Source organism: Tamandua tetradactyla, chromosome 5 (assembly GCF_023851605.1).
Source record: "Tamandua tetradactyla isolate mTamTet1 chromosome 5, mTamTet1.pri, whole genome shotgun sequence".
NCBI lineage: Eukaryota > Metazoa > Chordata > Mammalia > Pilosa > Myrmecophagidae > Tamandua > Tamandua tetradactyla.
Genome location: NC_135331.1, coordinates 190,534,281 through 190,560,696, shown reverse-complemented (window position 1 = coordinate 190,560,696; position 26,416 = coordinate 190,534,281). Strand labels below are relative to the sequence as shown.

The following is a 26,416-nucleotide window of genomic DNA, read 5'->3' as shown; positions in this document are numbered from 1 at the left end:
CGTCATGGAAGTATCTACACCATGGAAATTGGCTAATGCTACAAATCAGGTCTTTTATAGCACCTGGAGAGTCAGTTGATAAATATTTGCTGGGGAACCCATGCGATGAACAATGTAAATGAATAATTGATACAATTTTAAGTAGAGGTTTCTTTAATAGTTAGAGATCAGGGAAGGATTTTCTAAGATGGTGATGTGGGCAGAAACCTTAGTGACACAAGAAATGAAACCATATCAAGGTATTACAAAAAAAGCATTTAAGGCAGAGGAAATGGCAAGTGTAAAAAGTCTGAAGCAGGAATGACCTGTGCATCCCAAGAAAGCCAGTGCGGCTAGGATAAAATGGAGCAGCAGATGCAGTCAGCTGTGATGGGGAAGCAGCGCACAGGGGCAGGTCACATTAGCTGTAAAGGAGATGGTAGCAGGTATGGATTTTTGGTGTATGTATTTTGGGAAGCCATTGGAGAACTTTTGGGCAAAGGGGTGATGAGAGCCAAGGTGTATTCTTAAAAGAGCACTCTGGCCACTGTTTGATGAGTGGGTTATAAGGAGAGGATATGGATGTAAACAGATGAGTTAGGTGGCTATTTGAGTACTCTTGGTGGGAAATGATGGTGCTGAGGTTAGGGTGATAGTGCTGCAAGTAAATAATGGTCAGATTCAGGATATATTGAAGGCAGGACCATTGTAGGACTTGGCTATGGGACATGAGGGGCAAAGAATAATCAAAAGTAATTTCCAGGTTTTTGGTTTTTTGTTTGTTTGCCTAAACAACTGGATCAAGAAAGGTGCTATTTACAGAAAGGTGTATGTTTCGGGGAAGGATTTCAAGACTTGTTTTTATCTGTAAGGTTTATGGTGCTCTATTAGACATTTGAGTAGGATTACTGGTTAAGGGACAGATGGAATTTAGTGTTAAATGGGTTCTGTGACTTACTGGCCATGTGACATAGAACCTTTTGGTGTCTCATATTTTCCTTCTGGACAATGAAAATAATATACTTCCTTCATAAAGTCAAGGGGATTACAAAACATGGCACATATGAAATACCCCCAACAGTGTCTGGTCCATAGGAAACACTCATTAAATATTATTTCTATGGCTAGCCATGCTTTCACCTATTTCCTAGTTAATACATAGCACTAAGAAAAGAGAGAGAAATTATATTAGTGTTATATCTTTTCACTGAGTGTGAAGTCCACATGGGTCCCTAACCTAATTAACTTTATAATACCTCTGCCAATAGTCATTGTTTTTTGTTGTTGTTGCTATTTGGGGGGTCGTTTTAATTATTGTAATGAATAGAGAATGAAGAAAAGGGGCTGTAAATGACACAGTGGCAGAACAAGTTTATAAGATTTACTTACTATTGACAGACATGCATTACTTGATTTGAAATCTCCTACAGCCTACTCACATGATGGCAAGCACCGCACAGCACCAGTGTTTCCTGGGATGCTGCTAACTATTCTTTCTCACTTACACTATCCTGCATTTCAGAAAGTCCACAAGCCCAAGGACAACTGGTAACAGGACAGTAAGACCATATATTTGCAATTTAATTTTTAAATAACTAAATTTCAGAAATGATTTAATTACATTGGGAAATGCCTCATGATATAGTATCAACTTTAAAAACCCCAGGCTATATAAAACTTTATTTACAGTATACTCACAATTCAAAATATGTGAGTATGTCTGTACCTGTGTGTGTGTGTGTGTGTGTGTGTGTGTGTGTGTGTAGAAGAGAACTGGAAGGAAAGAAACCCAAATGTTAATGCTATCAATGAACTTTTATAAGACAAAAGGGCAGAATCTATAACAAAAATTAGTTCATGAGACAATAAAAATTCCTAAATAGAATCATCTTTCTTATGGAATCTAGGTAAAAAACCCAAGAGAAAAACAATGCATAGGAAAGCACTAACAGAAAAATCAAATGGTTAAAAAGAAAATTAAAATCACTAATTTAAAAGCATCCTGGAAATCGGGGGTGCGAGGGTAGTTCAGTGGTAGAATTCTCACCTGCCAGGCAGAAGACCGCCGTTCCATTCCTAGCCCACACACTTCCCCCAAAAACAAACAAACAAGCAAAACAAATAAGCAAAAAACCAATAAACAACAATTCAACAAATGGTGCTGCAGTAACAGGATACTCACATGGAAGAATAATGAAATGTGACCCCACCATACAGCATACACACACACACACACACGACGCTGGAAATAATAAAATATAATGACAAACAGTTGAAGAAAAAGGTATTTGACAGAGTGCATTTATGTAGTCATGCAGATCACAAATAATTTTGGCATCAGAAGTTTCAATGAAAATCAAGAGAATTAAAGCAAATCTTAATCTAGTTAGTATATAGAAGGGAGAGATAAAGATACAGTTATTCTCAGAAAACTGACGATATAGACAAATTTGGAAAGGAATGCAAATAAATTAAAGTCTCATTTTGTTTCAGTTTAGAATACCATCTATTTCTAGTATTTTAGGGCATACCCAAGGAAAGAATCCCACATTGTGCAAAAAACCAAACACTCTTGGAAATTTAAGCGGGATCCTACAGGAGAAGCAACATAGTACATTCTGACTTTATTGGATGCTGAAAATATTTAGATCACTAAAATGCTGCATTAAGTCTGAGGAGTTGGTATAATAATTCATGCAATTCCTCAGCAGTGTATAATTTATATGGTTTATTATTGAGAAGGAAAAGCATATAGTTAAGGAAAAGTCATAGAAACACAGGGAGGCAGGCACAGAGATGGGAAGATGCGGCACAACAGTCTATTTCTGTACATCGGCCAGGCGGGCACTGACCACGGGCCAGGCTCCAGCGCCTTCACAGGAGCTGGGAAGGGCAATGAAAATGTGACACAGGGTCACAGGCACCACGCACATATTTCTGCATGCAAATATGCAAATGCCAGAATATGCAACTTCCACTCACTAATCCAAGCATGGAGTACTTATTCAAATATAAAATATTGTTTTGTCAAAGTTCTCTTCATTTCTTAGGAATATTTTGATTGTGAGATATGACATAAATATTTGGCACACAGATTAAACAGGTTTATAATAAACCATTTCTTTCTAGCAAGTTTTTAAGCATCTTGACTTCAATTTTTCTACATTTGATAATGATATAAAAACCATTTAATTTCTTGCATTTAAGAGATTCCCCTTATTCTCTATGTTTACAGAAATGTTTCTTTTATAAAATCCAGACCATGGAATTCTAGTTAACATCTCTAAGTATATGAAGACTTACTAATGTATTGATAGTAAACATTCAGACAGGCTTTCACTATGACTACTGGAGAGAAATTTGACGCCCTTCCTTAGGAAAATCAATGAATCACATTAAAAATGAAAAAACAACAATAAAGATTTAAACTCCTGGAGATCATTTTGACCAAATTGGGTCAATAATAATCTTCCTCAATTGTTTGAGCACAATGTCTAGTCTACCGTAACTGAAGTTAAATTGGCCAAATAATTTTTATCAAAGACCCACAAATTCTACATGATTCCTTAAAGAAAAGGTACTTATGTTCCCTCATCAATAGCATTTAATAGCGCAATAACTCTCTCCAAACACTGTGAGAAAATCCAGGACACAACTAGACCTTTAAATAGTCAACTCAGTATTTCAAATTCTATCTTTACATTTGTTAGGCGTTAGTAACAGTTCTGGCAAATCTTAAATTCCACTTAGAAATGGAGTTTTAAATTTTCATAATTTTTTGTAGTCATCTTCTTGCTTTCATGATATTAGCATGCTTATGGCTATGTGTAGCATCGTGTACAGCAGAACAGCTCATATTCTGATGCACTTCACTCCTTTCAGGCTGGGGCAGGAATTCAGATGCATGATTTACATCTGGAGAGCAGAAAGCAGGCTCTGAGGTCAGAGAGAACTGGGTTTGGATCCTGGCTCTTGTTTGCCAACTGCGGAATCTAAACAAATTTTTCTCATCTGCAATAATATCTGTCTATTTCTAATTCTGCAAGTATTCATAATTGTTTGTGATAGAGTTGAGAGAATCCCATGAAATGATTGATACAGAACATTTTGCCTAGGATCTTGGACAAAATATGTTCTCAAATGTGCCAGTAGTAAGTCTTTCAGAGACAAAAATTCCTGAACTGAAATCCCAGACACCAGTACTCACATATTCGATTTACAATATGAAATGTTTTATATCATAATTATAAAAACTATAATTCATACCGAAAATAAATACAATAGTTCATTCACTAACTGGCTCTTTTTGAGTCATCATGAGCCTTACGTTGAGACGCAGTTCAGTAACACTGCCCAGGACTTGACTTCATTGAACAGAATGCCCGAATCTCTCCTATTCCATAACACTCACGTTTTACATGGGCACCCTTCACTCCCGTGCTTCCTGACAGCACACGGCCCAGAAGTTATTACATCTCTCTCACAATGTGCCATATTATATTAAGAAAGATGGGAAAATTATGCCTAAAAGTCCGTAGCCCAGCATGCTCCAAGCAACGCACCATAATGGGCAATATGGGTCCACTGTTAAACATTGCTCATCTTTAGAAGAAAAGGACAGTGTTTAATAAAGAGGAGTTCAAGAACGTAGGTTTTCTTTTTAAAGAAAGTGGAAAATAGTGTTGTTGATTTTCAGCTTGTAAGAGAAGAATATTTATGATATATCAAAGGGCAATTTAAGAAGTGGGAACTGGGTCAGTGATGAATTAGGAAGCACCAGGAGGTTCTCTTCAAAGAAAGATGGATAGGGTGCAACACTGCATATCAAAGGATACTCCACATCACATAACCAATAGAGCGATACCCCTACTCTTTTCCTTTCCCTCTGCATCTACATCCATGCTTTATTTATCTAGATGCATATAGCAAAGGAAGGCAAATCCAGCTGAATCTAATAATGATAAGTGGAGTTATGCTAATCATATAATGGTGCTACTTATTCACAAAAAATTTCTGTGAATACTTCAGTTATGTGACTATACTAAAATAAAATAAATGATAATCTTAGAATAGAATATATTTTATCATTAGTTTAATTTTCTTGAGTATATTCTAGAAACATTTAAGTATCTGTGCCAGTTTGAAGCTATTGTGTACCCCAGAAAAGCCTTAAGGATAAAAGGATGTCCTTTAATCCTCATTCAATATTGCTTTGGGGGATTGTTTTAATTGTTTCCAAGGGTGGGTGGTAACTTTTGATTAGGTGGTTTCCATGGAGATGTGTCTCCACCCATTCAAGGTGGGGCTGCTTATGGAGCCTATAAAAGAGAACCATATTTTAGAAGACGCTTTGGAGCCCACGCAGCCAGAGACCTTTGGAGATGCAGAAAGAAAACACCCCCGGGAAGCCTTATGAAATGAGGAGAGAAAGCTAGCGACATAGCCCTGTGCCTTCCCAGCTGATAGAGTGGATCAGACCGCATTAGCTTTCTTGAGTGAAGGTAACCTCTTGTTGGTGCCTTAATTTGGACATTTTCATGGCCTTAGAACTGTAAACTTGTAACTTAATATATTGCCTTTTTAAAAGCCATTGCATTTCTGGTGTATCACATTCCAGCAGCTTACAAACTAAAACAGTATCCAAAATAAGTGGAAAAAATATTTTCTCACATTTTTACTAACTACATGTCTTCAGATTTTGCACTTCTTTTTTTTGCACATTTTTACTGTTTTTTTGTTATTTCACTTTTTTAATTAAGAAAACAAACAATATACTTAGAACCACCAACAATGGATATTTTAGCTAGCTTAAACTTTTGTACTTCATTTTATAAATATTGACATATTTCCAGAATCATTCATGAAACAAATTATTCTCAGTGTTAATGTATGGAAAAGCTTATGACTAAAAATTAATTAATTGAGAGTGGAAGTGATGTTGACAATGAAGTAGGAATTAAAATTGTATTTAAATATTTTTTACTGAAAAAATCACGTATCTCAACCCTGTACTACAAGATTTTAGTAAAAAAAGTAAATACTGTGAAGGCAGACAGTTAAATTAAGTATTTACTCTGTATTATGAAGATTATTCATCCTTGTTCCCCAGCCTGACTTATTAGTATAATAATGACCCAATGCTAAGAGGCAACTGCTCATTAGTGTTTCAGAATTATTTCCTTGGTTGTACTGTATCATAAGGTCTTTTTTGATTTTAGTTGTATTCATTGTTTCAGCTAATCTGTGATTATTCTACTATGACCTTCCTACAGCAAACTTGACTGAAAAGTCACATTTAAATATGTGCAAAGACAAACATTGCTGAATTATTTTCACAAGAGCATGTATTACTTTTAACATTTAGACACAACCTGACTAATCAGTAAAGAATGATATAATCTTCTTCTACCCCTTTTTTTCTGTACAATTTTATTGGCTGCTACCTTAATAGAAACATTACACTATCGATATTTGTGCATTTAAATAAATAAACTGTGCACTAGTAGATGCTGCCGAGGTGGGAGCTCCAAATTACATCTCAATGTTTGGAGTGATTTGCCTTTTATTAAAGATTCTGTGGCATTAAAAAAAGTCATCACTCATTGGAATTTAATATGTTTTCCCCCCGGTGTTCTGATATTTCTAACGCTTGACGGTTTGCCTCATCCCTCTCAGCAGCTGCACTGCCACAGTTGCCCCTCCCTCCTTCTTGTTTTCTCTGATTTCACCCTCCTCTCCTCCTCTGTTTTATTCAGCTCTAAATTTGAAGTCCCTAGAATTCAGTTCTTGGACACTTTACCATCTGCACTTTCTTGACCGATGACCTCAAGCAGCAGAGCTGTAGCACTCAACACAATCTCCTTGCCAGTGATACCCAAAATCTGTCACTAATTATAGCCAGAACCCTTAATTACTACCCCACATCTCCAACGTGTTCTTCCTTCAGTTCATGCCATCTCGGTAAAATGAATTTTTTTTGGCCCAAATCCTAAGAGTCAACATTTTTAACTTCACTCTCCGCATCCATTTCCCAAGTCACTTACAACCCACCCCGTCTGTCCATTTTTACCACTTATCCTCTTAGCCTCACATATCATTCTTTTCCAGCTAGAAAACTGCAGAGGCTTCCTGGGAGGCCAACCATCTTCCACTCTTGCCTTGCTACGATCACTCTCCATGTAGCAGAAAGAGTGGCATTTCTAATGAAGTAAATGAAGCCCGTTATCTCTAGCATAAATCCCTCCAGAGGCTTCTCGTTATCCTCAGAGGTCACCACCAGCCTCATCATGGCTCACTCTCTGCTCCCTGCAGGAGGTAAGCCCTGTGCTCTCCCTGATACCGTCACGGGCCCGCCTTCCCCTGGGGCACCCGGCTGCAGCCACACAGCTTCTCTCCCTTCCTCAGCATACCAACTTTGTGTCTGCTTGGCTTTTTCCAAGCCCGGCACTTTCTGTTATTTAATTCTTAGCTCAATTATCACTTACTCAAAAAATGCATGGTTAGAGTATACAAGTGAAGAAAATTATTTCATCACTCTCTATCATATTATCTTGTTTTGTTTTTTCCATGAAAATCTCACTATTCTAAATTTGTTTACTTACTATTCTGCATTCCTTTTCCCTCCTTAACACTCCCACCTCAACAGACGCGCATACACCCAAGCACATACCTTTCTCCAGGATATAAACTCTTCAAAAGCAAGGACTTCTGATTCTTTCATGACTATAAAAGAGTGCTCGCCAAGCATCAGTTCTCAATAAGAGTTTTCGAATCTATTATTGTGAAATCACTTTCTTCGTGCATTCCTTGGGGCAGCTGCCATGGGGTGTGGTGTTTCCTCCATGGAATAGCACCTATTTTGTTTAAGTCTACTCAGATGACAATTTCATGAATACCATATTTTCCAAAACTATATTTTCCAAGATAGTTCCAAGTTTAAATATTCTTTCTTGCTTACCCCATAACTTACCAAAATATCTCAGTAATAAGTATATTTTAATATTATAGCAATAATTCTGACCATTCCTTAAATTTACAAAGAGCAAAAGAAAAATTTTATCAGATGATATACCAATATTTATTTTAAACTATAAATAAGTGTATATTTTTCCAGCGAAAACAACTATAAAAGCTGCATAAAATACTGAAAAAAAAAAGCTATTTGAAAACAACAGAGAGCAACCAAGGCAACCAGATTCAAGTAAAGAGAAACAGATCAAAGCGAGCTGGCCAGTTTGTTCTCTGGGTTATTTGCTGATTTGCTGACAGGAGAATAGGGGTTACAAAGAAAGCTACATTCTAGAGCTTGCAGTTCACAGGACTTCAAAGACAAGCATTGGAATTCAAGGCTACTGAGTTAGCTAGGAAGTAAGGAATCATGATCCATAAAGAAATGAGCCCTACATTCTGCTCAGTTGTTGCCATTAAGAGATGGCCAAATTCAAAGTGTTAGAGGGGCCAGAAGATTAAAAAAACCACGCAAAGAGTAAGTGCTAAGAGAGAAAAAGCTAAGTAGAGCTTTGGGCAGTCTCACAGAGCTGGGAAGACAAAGTTTGGAGCTCAGGGTCAGGCTAGAAGGAAAGTCGCTGGTAAACAATCCAAGGTTTTGGCTGGAAAACCTGAAGGACTACCCTTAGAAATAAGGCCAACCCATTATTGGCCCTCAAAAGACTTAAAACCAAGCCACAAAATACCTAAATTGCTGCTTGAGGCAAGGTAATCTGGCCCAATTCTAAATCTTAGAAATAATATTAATCTAATATTAAAGCTCACTATTCTAATAATTCCAATATTAATTGGAAAATAATAATCCTTTAAAGAGAATAATAACATAATCTAGAATTTCTATAACTTCTCAGACACAATGTGTAATATTTAATCAAAAATACCAGCTCGCCATGAATCAGTAAACCAAGGGTGGAGGTGGCAAAAGACAATAGAAGCCGATTCACAATGCTTTAAAAGTCACAGTTAACAGAGAATATAAATTGTATGTGATTAATAGGTTCTAGATGACAAAATGGAAAATTTTGTCTGGAACCTATAAAAAAAGTATTCCACCTAGAAATTCTAAACTAAAAAAAATACTGAAATTAAGAATTTGGTCAATTCTAGTGTTTAAGAAAATACTAGACCCAGGAGAAGACAGGACTAGTAGATCTAAAAGATCATTAAAAAAACATAAAACTCAGTGGCAGTGTTCTTGCCTGCTATGCTAGAGACCCAGGTTCGATTCCCGGTGCCAGCCCATGTTAAAAAAAAACAACAACAACAACAAAAAACACACAGACTGAAGAATCCTAGAAAGAGGTGGGGTGGAGGGGAGACAGAAAAATAAAAAAAAGCCTAGAGTTCATAATGGTCACGGTGAATAGTCTAACACATGTGTCACTGGTATCCCAGAAGTAGAAGAGAAAAAGAAGGGACGGCAACAATATCTGAGAAAATATGTGCTGGCAATTTTCCAAAACTGATAAAATATGCCAGAAACTTTTGATCCCAAATAATATTTATCCAAATAATATCATTCTTAGGCCCACTGTGGTAAACATCTAAATACAAAAGACAAAGAAAAAAAATTATAGGAAACAATGAAAAAAAGACAACCAACTTTCAAAGGAGTAATAATAAAATTTTCCACTGACTTCACATTACAAATGATGATTTCCAAGTAATGATGGTATGACATCTTTAAAGTGCTGAAAGAAAATAAATTCCGATCAAGAATTCCATACCCAATGAAAACTATTCATCAAAAATGAAGGCAATATTGAAAAATGAAGGCAAAATAAAGACTTTTTTAGGACAAAATTGAGAAAATTGGTCACTAGCAAGACCCTCATTAAAAGAAATACCAAAAGGAGTTCTCCAGGCTACAGAGAATTACCTCAGATGAAAGTATACTAACAGAGGAACAAAAAAAGTATACCAGAAAAAGTTGGAGTTCAATATATACCTAGAATTAAACACATGAGAACTGTAGGATAAAATATGATAGGAGGGATGGGATAAAGATAAAGTGTTATAAGGTTTTTGCCTGGTCTAGGAATTGATGAATGTACCAATAATTTATAGCGGATTTTGCTAAATCAGGGATATATGCTATAATCTCTGTGGTAATTAATACAACAATAGTATGACAATGAATAGGACACAAGCTAAGGAAAGAAGAAACGGAATAGTTAAATGTGGGAGTTTAGGGGTGGGGGGAGGCAGGGGGTTGGAATTTTAATATTCTAAGAGAAGGCAAGTCAGGAGAAAGAAATAATGGAAAATAGGACAATTAAAAAATAGAAATATGATCATTTAAAACCCAATACAAGAAATAGCATTAAGTATAAATGAGTTAATCTTTAAGACATAGTAATAAGAGTTAGCATCATAGACCTTACACCAAAGCACAAGCAATTTAAGAAAAAATAGATAAATGGGAAGTCCTCAAAAATCAAATGTTTCTATGCCTCAGTGGACTGTCAAAAAGGTGAAGAGGCAGCCAACTCAATGGGAGAAAATATTTGGAAACCATATATCTGATAAGGGTTTGATAAGCAGTATATATAAAGAAATCCTACAACTCAACAACAAAAGAACAAATAATACAGTTATAAAATGGGCAAAAGATGTGAATACACATCTTTCCAAAGAGGAGATACAAATGGCTACAAAGTACATGGAAAAAAACCTCATCTTCATTAGCTGTTAGGGAAATGCTAATCAAAACTACAACAAGATATCTTACACCTATAAGAATGGCTGGCACAAAACAAACAGGCACTGCAAATGCTGGAGAGGATGTGGAGAAACTGGAATACAGATTCACTGCTGGTGGGGATGTGCAATGTTTCAACCACTGTGGAAGACAGAAAGCTAAATATCAAGTCACCCAGTGAAGATCCCCGACATTCTTCTCATGTACACAAATGTTCTTTACCAGATGCTGGATGAAAAGAAGGTCTCAAAATACTATCAAACTATATTGACCACAGGAGAATTAAGGGAGAGAAAAATAACCAAAAAAAGTGATAATGAGAAAAATACTTAATATTATGAAAATTGAGCATTTCATTGCTAAATAATCTAGAGGAATTGTAATGGAATTGTAATGGAAAGTTTAAAATATTTTAAAATAAATGACAATAAAAATTCACCCTATCAAACTTGTAAGATATAGTTCAAGTCATATGTAGAGCAAATATGTAAGAAAGGCTGAAAAATATATTATCTAAGTATCAATTTCAAGAAGCTAGAAAAATTATGGTAATAAAAATCTCAGAGTAGAAGCAAAAATAGAATAATACATAAAATCAGAATTCAATGTAAAATAACAATCTCATAGTAAAGAAAATCAACCAAACCAAAAGCTGACAATTTGGAAAGACCAAAAAAATGATTTTTAAAAAAACTACTAAGTTGTCAAGAAAAAAAAAGTCATATCTTGAATAAAAAAGAGGACATCATTAGAGATTGTTTCTACATCAAAAAGGAAATAAGAGTTTACGAATAATTTTATGCCAATATATTCAAGAATGTAGGGAAATAGATAAAGTTTTTGAAAAGGCCAATATAACTACACTAGTGTTCCAGTTATAACTCGACCCATTTGTTCTCTCCTCAGCATCGTTTCGACATTCACTATTTGTATCACTTTATTCTTATAATAATGCTCTTAATAAAGAACTCATATAATATGAGCTCTATTTTACAAATAAAATAAAGGAGCATGGAGTGGGACACATTACCTAAAGTGGGACAACATTTTATTTTTCTAGGGTTAATGAACTCTCAGTAATAGACAAGGAGACGTGTCCTATCTCCTTCTTTCTCTTTCTCCTGACTCGCATCTTCCTTGCCATGCTTGTGCTTTAGAGACTTGGAGTAATCTTGAAAATCCCTCTTATTTATGAATTAGCGCATACACACTATCTCATAACTTAATTTTGTAGTCAATTTCCTAGGGAAAAAATGTGTGTGTGTATACACACACACACACACACACACACACACACACATATATACATATAAAGCCAAAACTTAGACTCTGAGAATAAAAATGGAGTCCAACAAAATAATGAAATACCATTGACTTTTGGGTAGAAAGCATCAGACAGTTGTGAAAAATTGTCCATTTAGTCTACATTAGGCAGTTCTGTTCAGACTTCCAGAATAGAATTAGTTAATTTTTTCTTTGTTTCTCTTCTTCCCTTTTCCTTTTTTTCCCTCTTTTTTCTTTCCTTCTTCAGCTTTTCCTTGTTTTTCTTTTTTCTTTGTCCTCTTTTCTTCTTATTTTTTAGTTAATTTAGGTACCATCTTAATAGATCTTTTCCCACACATCTTTCACAGATCGCTTCCTTATATTTTATGGCTTTGGTTTTATAGAAGCAATTCTCTATTTTATCACCTGGCTCGAAGAAGCATTTTCCAGGGCAGTCACCTTGAGTCTATTTGAAGGAGGATTTGTATCTTCACAATATTTATATTTTCATGATATTCTAGAATTTACTTTATCAGCATTGCATATTCAAATACATGATATTCTATGTCTAACACAGTTGTGTAAAAACCATGGCGATGGCCTTCCTTTCCCCTTTTTTATTCCTACATCCCCCACCCCGAGGAAAAAATATATAACATCAAGTAAAAAATAGTTATAGCCCCAGACTTCTCTCATATAAAAAAAAAAAGAATGAAATTGATTAAAACCCCTTTTTTCCACCAATAAAGCTGCATATGCGGTGAAGTCATACAGACTGACTAGTAGACCAAATTGAACATGTTTAGAAAGAAGATTAGAGAGAAAACTTACTTACTGGTATTCATCCAGAGACTTAAAGGGTATTCCATACATTTTAAAAATGCACAGTGTATTTTATCGTGAGAAACAGAACAGTGAGGATTTTTAACCTTTTGTTCAATTTCCAGCTTTAACCAGGCTCTCAAATTATGAATTGATGATTTGCATTGTCTATTCATTCAATCATGCAATAAATATTAATTGAGGGTCTCCTATATGTTGACACTGTTCTAAGTGGGCAGAATGTGACAATTTTTTTAAAAAGCAGACACTAGCTCAACTTTCATGAAATTCACATTTAGTAAGGGAAGACAAACAACATATAGCATAAATAAGTAAAATAATATATTAAGTGAGATGGTGTTATATTCTATGGAGGAATAAAAAAAGGTGGGAGGTAGGTTAGGAAGTGGAGAGGGGTTGCAAACTCAAGTAAGTTGGGGGTAAATAAAATAAAAACCCAAAGGAGGGGGAAATCATTCCTTGCAGAAGGGGCAGCAGATGCAAAGGCCCTGAAGCAGCGCCAGCCTGGGTGTGCTAGGGACACACAGGAGTTAGGAGGGCACAGCAGCAGGAGAGAAGCGGCGCCCGGTGTGGAGGTGTCCGGCGCGTGGCCCCTGGTGTGGCTTCCTGCCCAGAGCAGGCGGCCTTAGGGCTGCCAGCGGAGGAGTCACCGGATTGGACTTAGTCTAACAAGATGCATGGAGGCCACTTAGAACTAATGCTCTGCAAAGTGTGGATAACGACACTTGTTGTCCCCTTTATTAATGATTCAAAGGTCAGCACAAATTCATTTAGAGGGGGAACACACTTACTAATTAACCACAGATCCCACTCGAATCAGTGTTATTTAAAAAAATTTTTAAATGTAAAGCTGGTAAAGAGTGATGATTATATTGATATTGTGCTATAGTAGACAAGGCCTAGCAGTGCATCACCAAATCCTTAATCTTAATCTTAATCTTAATCCACACTCCTGGGCTTTTCACAGTGACCCTGTTGAACATGTCATTTTCATTAAGGTGTGGCCAACTAAATGAGAGTACATCTTAATCCCATTACGGGGAGCCTTATGAAGAGAAGGGTGCAGGAAGGAGCCAGAACGCAGGAGGCCAGTGGGAACCCGGGAGCGGAGGGAGGAGGTGCCGCAGCCCGGGACTGACCCCCAGCCAAGCTCCAGCGACCCCAGAGGCAGCCCCCCCACAACCAGAGGCAATAAACTTCGGTCAGCCCCCAGCCAGTCTGTGGCACCTGTGATGGCAGCTCAGGCAAACCCAGACAAGGCGAACCTTGAGTGCCCAGGGGAGCCCAGGACCTCAGTATATATTAACAAAGTCTACTAAAAAGCTGCCTCTCAATTTTAAGTTATATATAGACATATAACTATAATAAAAATAAAAAACAGACATTGGACTGAACCATACACACAGTGAACCCTAACCATGGACGCTAGTTAATAATACAATCATAATAATATTCCTTCAACAAACATAACAAAGGAACCACAGGATGCAAAGTGCAAATGGCAGGGAGAACCGCGCAGCCGGAGTACGTGGGAACTCTGTTTTCTGCGTGATTCTTCTGTTAGCTGACAATGTCTCCAATAATAAGAACAATAAAAGCTGTCCCTCTGCCAATCAGCTCTCTCCCTAAACAAACTGAAAGAAACGACTGAGAAAGCGGCCAGATTTTTTAAATCATAAAAATGAGGTCAGGTGTCATACTGTGCGAAAATCTGGCTGGAAAGGATCTAAAATGGAGTGTTCAAGACACCCCATCAACTTTCAAGTCCCTATTATTGTTTTTTAAATTACTGTATATTTTATTTGCTGGCATACTGGGTTTTTTACATACTTATTACTGGAAATAGTTAAGCTCCTCTCCAAATCTATTCTGATACGAGGTCTTCATAATAACCATAATTGCCAGATGGAGTTTAGTTGTTATAGTGCTATTATCATTATTTCAAATTTCTTGCCATGATATTATAATATTTATTTTGCTAATCTTGAAGTCAGGGCACAGCACAATTAAGTCATTTGCTCCAGATATGCTGTGAGTAAATAGCAGAACTGGGAAAATTTAATAATCCCTTAATAATAAAACTCTAAAACAATACACTTATAAGTTGCAACTTTCTTCTAAATAAATTGTTACATCTTTTCCAGTACTTATCTTGAATGTTAAATGTAGAAGAAATTTCCCAGTGTAATCTGTAATGATTTAATAAAGGAAATCCAATGGTTGCTGCTTATATACATACATCGTAGTTTATTTAAGGCGTTTCACAGAGAAGCCAAGTCTATATCAACACAAATACTGGTACTTACTGGAAGTCATACATCTCAAAATAAAAAGGAGACAAGATAAATGGTCAAACTTCCTGCTGAGTCGATGGTTTGGTATTCACCTATTCACTGTAACCGCTGCCCTTTCCCCCCCTCGGATGGCGTTCATATAGTGTTGAACACACAGTGTTAGTCCTTCTGGATGTAGGTGAGAGACAGAAGTCATGCATGTGACACAGGCATCCCAGGGCACACTAGAAGCAGAGCTCTAGCCCCTCTGCATTACAGAAGCCAGGAGAACACACTGTGAGGTTTCCTGAACCTGGACAATGCATGGACCCCTTAAAAATAAACACAAAAAATTCTCATGTGCTCCCCAGGCTAAGGCTTCAGATCCCTATTCAGGAAATACTGGGGCTAGTGGCTAAGAGTTTGGAGACTGGATTTGACTATTCAGGTTGAGATTCCCAGCTCTGCCATCAGTAAGCTGTGTAGCGTGGGCCAAGGCACTTCACCTCTCGGTCTCAGCGCTCTTCAACTGTTAATCAGGGGCAATAATACTCGCTGCCCTATAGGATCATGATGGGAAGGCAATGAAATACTTAGGATGTCCTCATTCTCTGTCGACAATGTGCTGAAACACGCCTTCTTGCAGCTTTCCTCCTTAACCAAGTAGGAGTATGTGCTATGAATAAGCTCCACAGTTCATTACTCCAAAGGCTGTGAAATCTGAAGAATTCCATCATAAAACCTGATTACAAAACTTCCTTCACTTTTACACCATTAAAGTCATTGGCTAAATTAAAATCTTAAATCAACTGGAGATAAGGGTTTCTTCCATTTTGTGCATTACCTTTGCCTCCTTCCCTTGAACCCACGGTTAGTTCACTTTCAGGGAATAGGAGGGCTGAAGGTAGAGAAGGATATGAGAGGGAGCCGTCTGGGATGTGACTCTAGGATGCCTCTACTCTATCATGCTCACATGGTCTGTTCCAGATTGGAGTCAGGGAAATCTGGGTCATAAACACAGCTCTACCACATATAGTAAAGACTGATTTTTAAAAGTCAACTTAGAAGTATTCACCAATCTTAAGGCTACTAAACTAAATGAAAGGCTGAGAAAACAGGAGAAACAAATTCACATGACCCTTAAGAGACCATGTGAAAACAGATGAGTAGGGATGCAAAGTAAATTTACATCTCTTAGAAGAGATATAAATGGCTTCATTTAGATAGAGGCTTCCCTGTGAACTCTGTGATTTGCTGAATTAATGATAGGTAGGTTGCGTAGGAATGCTTAAGTAAAAACTTGTGATTGCCCCATCCAGTTGTATATTAAAAAGGAAAAAAAGCTGCTATGTTTGTTAACAAGTAAGACAATATTGTGGTTAGACTCAAAGAGTAATGTAAGTGATTGGTGCAAATCATAGTAGTAACCGACCCTCTGTGTCCAGGTATGGTCTAAAAGAAGACGTGGAGAGTAATCCAGAGCAATCAAGCACCCCCGTTCGCTGACCCCCTCCTTACTGACAGCCAATTCTTTCCTGCTTGGGGTGGGCTTCCAGGGATTACCTGGAAGGGAGAGGGCAACTGTGAGTGATAAAGGACACGTGCTCATTAGGAAGGGGGTGAGGCCCCGTTTGAGGCTTGTACCCCCAGGAAACTCATGCCCAGGAAGGAACTGACCTAGGACATGAGTTACCACCGTCGCCATCCCTGGATCGGGCTCCGAGAAGTTCTATCAATTCAGGGCTGATCTCAGCGGCTGTGCACCAAGCCTGGCAGAAGGAGTCCATGCCACCGGTGATTTAGCTACAGCACCCTGCACCGCGGCTGCTCAGGTGCTGGGGGCCCAAGGCGGGAGGAAGGGGTGTCTTCCAGCCTTTCTGGTCTCAGGTCTGAGCATCCCCTGCTATGGCGTGCCCGACCCTGAGGGAGGAGTGGAACTCCGAGGAAGGAGGTGGGCACAGCATCCAGTGAGGGGACGCCTGCAGCCTGGCTGGCCCTGGGAGAAGGTGACTGGCCCCCACACAGCGGTCACCTGAGGAAACATGGCCTCCTGCAGCACACGCCGCACTAACCCCACACCACCCTGCTCTGCGTCCCCGTGGCCAGGGAGAAGTGCTGGGGGGCTCCCTCTGCTGATGCCAGAGAGCGAGGGGCTGTCTCAGGCCACATCCCAGGTTCAGCCTCCGAGCAACTGGAAAAGCCTTTGTATTTGGAATAACAGCAAAACAGGGGCCATGGTCAGGTTCATGTGTCACCTTGGCCAGGTGGTGGGACCTGTTTGTCCGGTTGGGCAAGTGCTGGACTGTCTGTTGCAATGAGGACATTTCATAGGATTAAGTCATGATCATGTCAGCTGCATCCACAGCTGATTCCATTTGTAATCAGTCAAAGGGGAGTGTCTTCTGCAATGAGTGATGCTTAATCTGATCACTGGAAGTCTTTTAGGGAGGGTTCAGAAGAGACAGACTCTTCCTGCTTCGGCTGGTGAGCCTCTCCTGTGGAGTTGGTCCAGACCCTCCATCGGAATTGTCACTTCACAGCCTGCCCTGCGGATTTTGGACTCTGCATTCCCACGGTCACATGAGACACTTATAAATTTTATATTTGCAAGTGTTCCCTGTTGATTCTGTTTCTCTAGAGAACCCTAACTAATACACTAGGGGAACCTTTTTTCCAGATCCCCTCCTATTTGCAGCTGAAGTAGCTGGGTGAGGGCTCACTCCTGAGGCACGACTTCAGCCTGACCTCAATATTCTGGGCAGAAGCAGCTCAAGCCGATGCAGAACAAACTGGAACTCCCAGCACCAGCTGTAGCGGCCACTAGGCTTGTTACCTGACTTAGTGGCCCAGTTTAATTTAAGAATCAACTAGCACAGCTGGCTCAACTCTCATTAATTGAGGCAATTTACTCAAGAGCCTTGTTATCCAAAACCTTTAAGCACCCACACCACCAGCAGACTGGGAGTACTGTATTCTTTTAAGAATGTTGTGTTTTTTTAAGGACACTATCCTATTTCCCTTATGTGAATTTTTTTTGATCCATGTTTAAATCATTAACTCTAATGAGTCAAAACTGAGTCAATTCCTAATTCAGTACTAAACCTTTCATGTGGATTTTAGTTATGCGCTAGAAATAAATGCCAAATAGTTTTAAATGACAATACACCAAATAAATAGCCCCCTTTGTTCACTGTATTCACAAGCAAATAACGGAGGGTGAGGAGATAAAGTACCCTTTCTTCTAACTAAACAAGTGCTACCCAAGAACTATTAACCAAACAAAGAAAATCCAAGACACAATTTCAACAGTAGAAAATGATAAGAAAGAGGCACTATACCTGCTGTAAATCTAGTGTGATTGTCACATAGTGGTATTCAATTCCATTCTTAATACTGGGACTCTGCCACCAGGTGTTCTTTCCATCGATAGCATTTGTAATCGGGTGTCTCTCTATCAAATCCACAGCAGCATGTGAAAGGAAGAGAAAAGATCAATTAACTAAATTTACAGCTAGTTCTTTATAAAAAAAAAAAGTCAAAACGAGATTAAAACAGCCATCAAATGGATGTACAACATGAAAACAATAAAATAATTGAAGAAAACAATTCGCACCATCCAGAGTTTATTGGATGTCATTTTTTTTTTTGGTAGTGGAAAATGGTTCACTGTGAAGGCTCACAGAGAAGAAGCTGTCCAGTATGCTGGCCCAAGTGGGTGACTTTAAAGATAACCACAGAAATAAAGTGTGAAAAAATAATATTGAAATTGAATTGATGTGTCAATCATTCGAAGAAGCAAAACCTCTACAGTTTGAGGCAGTTCTGATTGCCATCGACTTTGTAAACAGAAACATAAAACCCTGAATTATGGTTGAAAGATACTTGAAGATTTGCCCTTCTGACACATTCATTATTACCAAGGCTTGGGCAATCCAATACGTATGTGGTTTTAATATAAAATGCTGTCAGATCCATTCTATGAGGCTCCTCGCAGTAAGCCTTTAACTTGCCAACTTTCCACTGCTATTTAAAAATACAGTGAAAGTACCTTAAACCTCCCACCCAGCACCTGCCCGTCTCCGTCATCAGTAATTCTCAGTCTCAGGGAAGTCTGGGCCATAATGACGAGCCAGGCGTGGGCGGCAGACGCAGCTCCACCCTGCCACCCAGGCGGGGGCGAATGGCTCCCCTTGACTCCAGGTGGGTGAGGACGGGACCCACCATGAGAATTAAAAAGGCGACTAGAGACAGAAAGTGGAGAGGGGACCATCACTGCCATCTCAGGCTCCTTTCCGCTGGCTCCCTGCCTTCTTTGTGCAATCCTCACGCATTCCTCATCTTCTCCAATTGAACTCCACGTGTCTGAGAACGGCAGCCATCAGCCCTGTGCTGTCGAAGGCCTCGCTCCCTTCTGGTTCCCAGCTAGTGGTCCTTGCCTGGCATCTTTGCTTCTCACTTGCCAGGAAACACGAGTTCTATTCCTTTTCTCCTCCTCTACACACCCCAGCTCAACCACCCCCCTGAGGCCGGCTGGGGCGGGGAGGTTGGAGATGACCCCACTTCTAGTCCCAAGGCTACAGTAAGGGCAAGTCCCTACATCTCGCTTTGAGGTCAGCATATTTTCCTGCCGACACGTAAACAGAGTGAGAAGTTCGCTTTTCTGTACTCTTCTGTTCCTTATAGATTAAATATAGGGGATATCAGTCTGGGGAACATTTATAACACTAATCCTCTGGGAAGATATTTCAAATGAATGGGTTAGAATATAAATAACCTTTCAGGTCAGAACACAGTCCTTTTGCAAATTGCAGGAATATCTCAAACCGTGAACAAGTCACATCACTGCAAGGAACCACTGCCAGCACTCAACAGCCTACATTTTAATTTATTCCAATAAAAGTAGGTGATGAGGCAGGATAATATTTGGAAAATGAAGGGCTGGAATGTGAGGAGCCCCGTCACTTAGTCCTTACCATGGGCAGCCACTTCAACTCTCCGTGCCACCTTTGAAATAGGAATAATAAAACTCTGCTTAGAGGGGTGCTTTCTAGATTTCAGAAGAAGGTGAAAAAGTGTTTTAAATGATAGAGAGATTCCAGGAACTGACAGAGGCATTCCTGGGTTTTATTTTTCCAAGTGAAAACATGCAAATTACAAATGATAGCAATCTCCTATGTATTTTGCTGCCATTTAATATAACATCAGTATTATTTTATAAAATAAAAGTCATTCAAAAGTCAACAAAACTTAAAAAGAAATATCAAAATGAAGGGCAATTTTTAAAAAAATGTATTCAATTTATTTTCACACCAAAAATTGGAATGGACCAGTAAAAGCACCTTGGATGGGAACTTCTGAATCCCAGGGTAATTTTAGGAACATTGCAACTATTAAAATTCAAATTATTATTATTATGATGCACGTACATGAACTAAATGGTACTTCTGTTCAAAATGCCCACTATTCTGAATCTCAGACAAAATATTGCACTTAATTTAAAAATAAAGTCAAGCAAAGTTAGGTCCTTGGTATAGTAGCAATCTGATAGAAAACATCTTCAAAAGAAAAAAAATTAGTAAAAACTGAATATTCACTAAATTTGCTATTTTCAGATTGTGATACTTATGATTACATACTAATATTATTAGTAGTAGAGTCTGCTATAACTGATTTAGATGAAAATAAGGCTTTTGGCTTTGATTTACTTATAGTAATAAAAGTATAAAGGGCAGTCCTGAAAACCCTGAATTCTAAGATTCTATAAGCATTTCACTTAGTAAGCTTATTTTTTGAGAAACTTAAGGCCTCCAGATGGTTTCTATGCCAGATAAGCACTGAAACCCAGAGGTACCAGCCTCTCCAAGTGCATCAACCAGCCGCATCTCTCTACCCCATGAAGTCACTGTGGTAGAGTCAGTTGTCAACTTGGCCAGGTGAGCATACCTAGTCTTGTTGCTGCGGACATAAGCCAATGGTACGTGAACCTCATCTGTTGCTAATTACATCTGCAGTCAGCTAGGAGGCGTGTCTGCTGCAATGAGTGATGATTGACTTAATTGGCTGGTGCTTAAATGAGAGAGCGCAACATAGCACAGCTAAGCAGCTCGGCATTCCTCATTTCAGCACTCGCAGCTCAGCCCAGGCCTTTGGAGATGCAGAAAGAACTCACCCTGGGGAAAGTTGTTGGAACCCAGGGGCCTGGAGAGAAGACCAGCAGAGACCATCCTGTGCCTTCCACGTAAGAAAGAACCTCAGTGGAAAGTTAGCTGCCTTTCCTCTGAAGAACTAACAAAATAAATCCCCTTTTATTAAAAGCCAATCCATCTCTGGTGTGTTGCATCCCTGCAGCTAGCAAACTAGAACAGCGGTCATTGCCCAGATATCCCTGAAGATTGAGAGAACGATCAAATGAGAGGGAGGAGGTGTAACTGCGAAGTTAGAATTTAACAAATGATTATAACTACTGATTCATTATATAGATACTTAAGTTTCTAGCATATGAGAATAGCTAGAAGGAAGCACTTCTATCATGATCTTTGATAATGATTGTACAACCACCACGTGTGACCTGAGTGATTGTAAACTCCTCGTGACTGGCACTCCCTTTATCTGATGTATGGGTAGATGAGTAATACAGCATACATGGAAAACAAATATCAGGTAGGGAATACGGGGGAAAATACCCTCATGTAACGTATGGACAATAGTTATAGTACTACCTTAATAATCTTTCATCAATGGTAGCAAATGTAACTACTGTTTTAAAAAAAATAGTAGAATTACAAAAGAAGTGTTAACATCAATTGCAACAAATTTTCCACACCAAAGCAAGTGGTGGTGATGGGGCAGTGTGTGGGAATCCAGTATTTTATGCACAGTTGTTCCGTAGACCCACAACTTCTCTAATAAAAATATTAATGATAAAGAATATAGGACAGGTTAAAAATATTCCATTTTTATTGGTGAATTATTGAATGCAACTAAACAGCAAATGAACTTTGTTTTGTACCAAGTCTTATCCCATTAGCAATCCATTGAAGTGAAGCATCCTATCTCATTAATAGAAAGTAAATACTGCTGAATATATTTAATAATTATCACTAGTTAAATTGTTCTGTTGAAGGTAGGGAAGGTGTTAGGTCTTTATAATGACAGCAAATATCAGAAGCATAACTAAATATCAGATAAATGCCTCTGGTGGTGTGAGTGGGTGCTACTGAAATCGGTATGTTAGGAATTGGTGCCATAAATGAAATATCACTGGCACTGATTCTAATAAAATAAATATCACAGCAAACCCTCCCCAAACATCCTCCTAAATCTTCTTCACAGACCTAGGGTTTAATGTGTGAGAGGAAAACACAGAAACAGCCATATTTTGAAATCCAATACGGCTCTTAGGTAACTGTGAGAGAAGCTGTCTAATTGGAAATTTTTTTATCTGCCACTTCAGGTCAAACTGATATGAGAATTAGTCACGAAAAGGAGGATTGGGAGATGAATCAACAATTAACCATAATCCCCATTATGAAAGTTTAATCAAAATTAATTAGCAAATACTGATTAATTGTTGGCATATTTCCCTTATTCAAGTAGAGATAGAAGCTTATAACATCCTCAGCAGGGAGAGCTGTGCAAGTCAACCCAAGGGCTAAATGCAACCGAAGACTGACAGGAAATTATTGAAGTAAATCTTGCAAACTGCTAGTTTTAATTGAGATGAATAATCTATTAACAGTCAGGAAGTTCAAGTTTAATTTCTTTATATGGAAACTCAGTGCAAACCTTCCAGATTTATTATCCTATGTGGTTGCTTTCTAAATTTCTAGTGTCAGAACAGGGCTTTGAAATGTAATGGAGCTGGTAAAGAAAAAATAATAATCACATAAAATACATCTGGGCTGTGATAAATTTAAAACAACGCAAACAAAGAAAACGAGGAGCTACTAAGTATACTTCATGTGCATCTTGCTAAACAAAAACATTGTATTCACTTTTTACCTCGATGTGAAAACCGGGTGAAACTGTAAGCCTGGGCTGCTTTCTCCCAGGCACAAGAGGCCCTGAGGATGGAGCTCTGAGGTGGAAGTGACAGTGTAGTTCTTGAACTCAAGCTGGCAAAAGTATCTCATTCATTTTTCCAAGACTCTCCCTTCAATTTTATTCCGCTCCAATCTTTGTATCCTTCTTCCATCCTGACCCTACGACTGTACACATTTCCCTTCTTCCTCTACTTTCCTGGAATGCCTCATCTTCTTATCTCAGACACTCATATTTTTTAATGCCCAGCTAATCTTACCATGTTCTTTGAGTTTTCCCTTGTGACTTGGGTTCCCACTGATATTTTCCTTCTCAGAAATTCTACATTATTTATAATAAGTACCACAAGGTTTAGCCCTTGAAATTACTGTTTGAAGTGCTTCTTAAATTAGCTTCCATGCCCAAGTCTTGTTTGCTCTCACACCCTACATGTAGGCTGAACAGCTGTCTCTCTCTCCGTCTCTTTCCGTCTCTCTCTGTCTCTGTCTCTCACCCATCGTCTACCATCTATCAGTTCTCTATCTCCCTGCCTGCCTGTCATCTCGCTAACATATTCTCTATCTATCTACTCTATCACTTCTCTACATTTCTACATCCTCTCTCTCTCCGCCTTCTCCATCCTAAACACGAACCGCACGCTCAAGACCACCGCTGCCTGCCTTCAGGCTCTCTCACGCTCTCTAACTAATCCTCAAGGCCATCATTCCCGGAAATAACGGGAGCTTCTCCCCATCAGGCTGTATCTTCACCCCTAATGAATCAAAAACTCAGAGTCTATTAATCCATTTATTCTTTGGCCTTGACTTACATTTCACGTACTCTGTAAAACGCCACGAGTATCCGCCCAAACATTTGATTCCTTTATTCTACCCCAGTGGGATCTCATCACGGCCTGGCAGTCCTCTGCCCAGCACCCAAGAACCTAGTCTAAACTTGCACTTCTTCCCTTAGAAAAGGACCTAGACTCACAGCTGAGTGAGGAAACCAAGACCACCTACTAACTATTTCTACTCCCTAGTGCTTTCTCTATCTTCCCCCGATCATCCTACTCTCTGATTCGGCCAGTTGAGAGGTGCACATTCCCAAACTTAGGTTTTCACCTGCTCTTGATGTCCTATCTGCTTTTCCCTCCAGAGTGATGTCACCACCACACTCCCTTTGTCTTCAATCTGTCCCTGGGCCACAGCATTAAAACGGACACAAATATCTCCTGTGTTTGAAGACTTTCTCAATACCACATTCTCCTCTGCCCAGGTCCTTCTTTCTCACACTAAGGACACTGGGGAGGATACTCCTATGCTCCTCTTTTCTCCTTCTACAGCATCCACTTATCAACTCAGCGCTGTGCACCTCTTGCCGTCTCAGTCCACTGAGGGCACCAGCAAGGTCAGCCATGGCCACCTACATTGTCAAAATCAAGGGAAACCCCCTTCAAGCTTGTATTACTTGGCATCTGGGAAGCACTTAACATTGCTGATTGCTCCCTCTTCCTGAAAGTGCTTTCCTTCTCCAGGTACCTGATGAGTTCATCTCCTGGCTCCCTGAGTGCTGCTTCCCTCCACTGCCTTCCTGGTCCCCACCTGCGCTCCCTGCCTCAGCTTGTAATGTTCCCACGGGGCTCGGGCCATGCCCTTTGCTCATCTCATTCTACACAAGAAGGGCAACGCGGGATGCTGCCTCCCTCTCACTCCTCCTGCACCGCGGCCCACACCCTAGAAAACGCCCAGACTCACTATCAGAGGAGCCAGTCGGTCCCCCATGGCAGCCTCCTTTGGTGCCTTAACTGCTTTTTTCTTTTTTTTTTAAACATTCCATGATCTGGAAGATCACCCATTTTAATGATAAACATCCCAATCCTCCAAACATACTAACACTTCCAGCATTCCTAATTATATAATAGAGAAGGGGACACGCCCTTTTCCCTGTAACTAGTTCCAAGGAAGAAGGCAAAATACCTCCTGTCTTTCTTTTTGAGAGTAAAGAAAAGGCAAATTGTGGGAGAAAGCTTTTTCCATTTTATTGGGTTTAATAACTTTTTAAAAAGAGAAGGAAAACTGAACAAATTTAGAAATCATTTATTTGTGAATGTTTATCCCCATCAGAGCACCCAATTGAAATTATTCACTTTATTAACCTCCTCTATACATATATACATATATATGATGATCATTTGCCAACAGTTATCTCAATATCAGATTCTATGTCTAGAAGTATATCATCCCATTTTCTCCTGCACACAAATTCTTTATCCATTAAATCAGTAACTTTTAGTTCCCTGTTTCAGACCTTCATGATTTACATGCTCTTTTCCTTTCATTATACCTTCTTTTTTTATATAATACTTTTCCTCCTCATCTTACTAATTCCTGCTTTCCAGGCTAGACTCAGTACATGGATCCCTTTCTCCACGGAGTCTTTAGTTGACTCTCTACATGTTCCCTTAGCACCCAGTTTACTTCTCCATTTGCTCCCTTCCCCCTAAGTTCTTTAACTCACAGAGCACATGCGATTTAACATTTTACTCCAGTACATGCACTGCCGCGGAGGGGTTCAAACACTTGTCAGATAAACTCAGGGATGTGCTGTGTGGTACAGCGGGACTTGCCGAGACCAGCCGGGGGCTGCACGTGCCACTGCTCCACTCACTCCCACCTCGGGTTTTAGGAGCAGCTGTGGCCTGCCTCCAGCCGCCTGCACCAGACCCTCTGGCCTCCGATGCTTTCAGCCCCAGCCATTCCTGAGCACATGTAGTTCCCTGGACAAGTAAGAGTTTTTGTCTTATTCTGACCCTCATCCTGGTTCTATCTTCCCAAGCTTGAGCTTCCGTGTCTGGTTCTCATTTAGATATGGCCTCTTCTGGAGGCCCTCACACAACCAAGACTGGATTTGTGGCTCTCTTCTTTCTCCCCAGGCATCTGAGCTCACTTTCCTTTGTACTTACATTATACAGCAGGTGCCTGTTTCTGGTCCCTTATTCTTTGCTAGTCGAGACCCAGGACCTTAGCCGAGGCCGAGAACATGTCTTATCCTTGACGGATCCCCACGACACATGACACATAGGTGGCCAATGTGTCATTAATGAGATAATAGGTGCATAATAAATATTTGTTGAAAGTTTGAATTAATAACCACATCAGGACAAAATGCTGAACAGCCATCTCCCAGCCCTCATCTACCCTGCCCTCTCCTTTTCTATTACATGCAGATGTTTGCATTCTGCAGTCCAGGGGACACTCCAGGAGGTCTAACGGAGAACCTTCACTGAAGACACCAGGAACGAGCAGCACCAGCTGCTCAGAGGCAGGCCCCA

The 26,416-nt window shown here is 39.3% G+C and overlaps 1 protein-coding gene across 3 annotated transcripts in view; it reads right to left on the bottom strand.

The window, feature by feature from the left end:
- The window catches only part of LAMA2 (laminin subunit alpha 2), a 546,302-nt gene that overhangs the window by 386,128 nt on the left and 133,758 nt on the right, over positions 1 to 26,416 (bottom strand). For all 3 annotated transcript variants that reach the window (XM_077162869.1, XM_077162870.1, XM_077162871.1), the window contains exon 3: positions 18,405 to 18,517. In XM_077162869.1, coding sequence (XP_077018984.1) covers positions 18,405 to 18,517 — 113 coding nt within the window. The remainder of the gene's footprint in view (positions 1 to 18,404; positions 18,518 to 26,416) is intronic.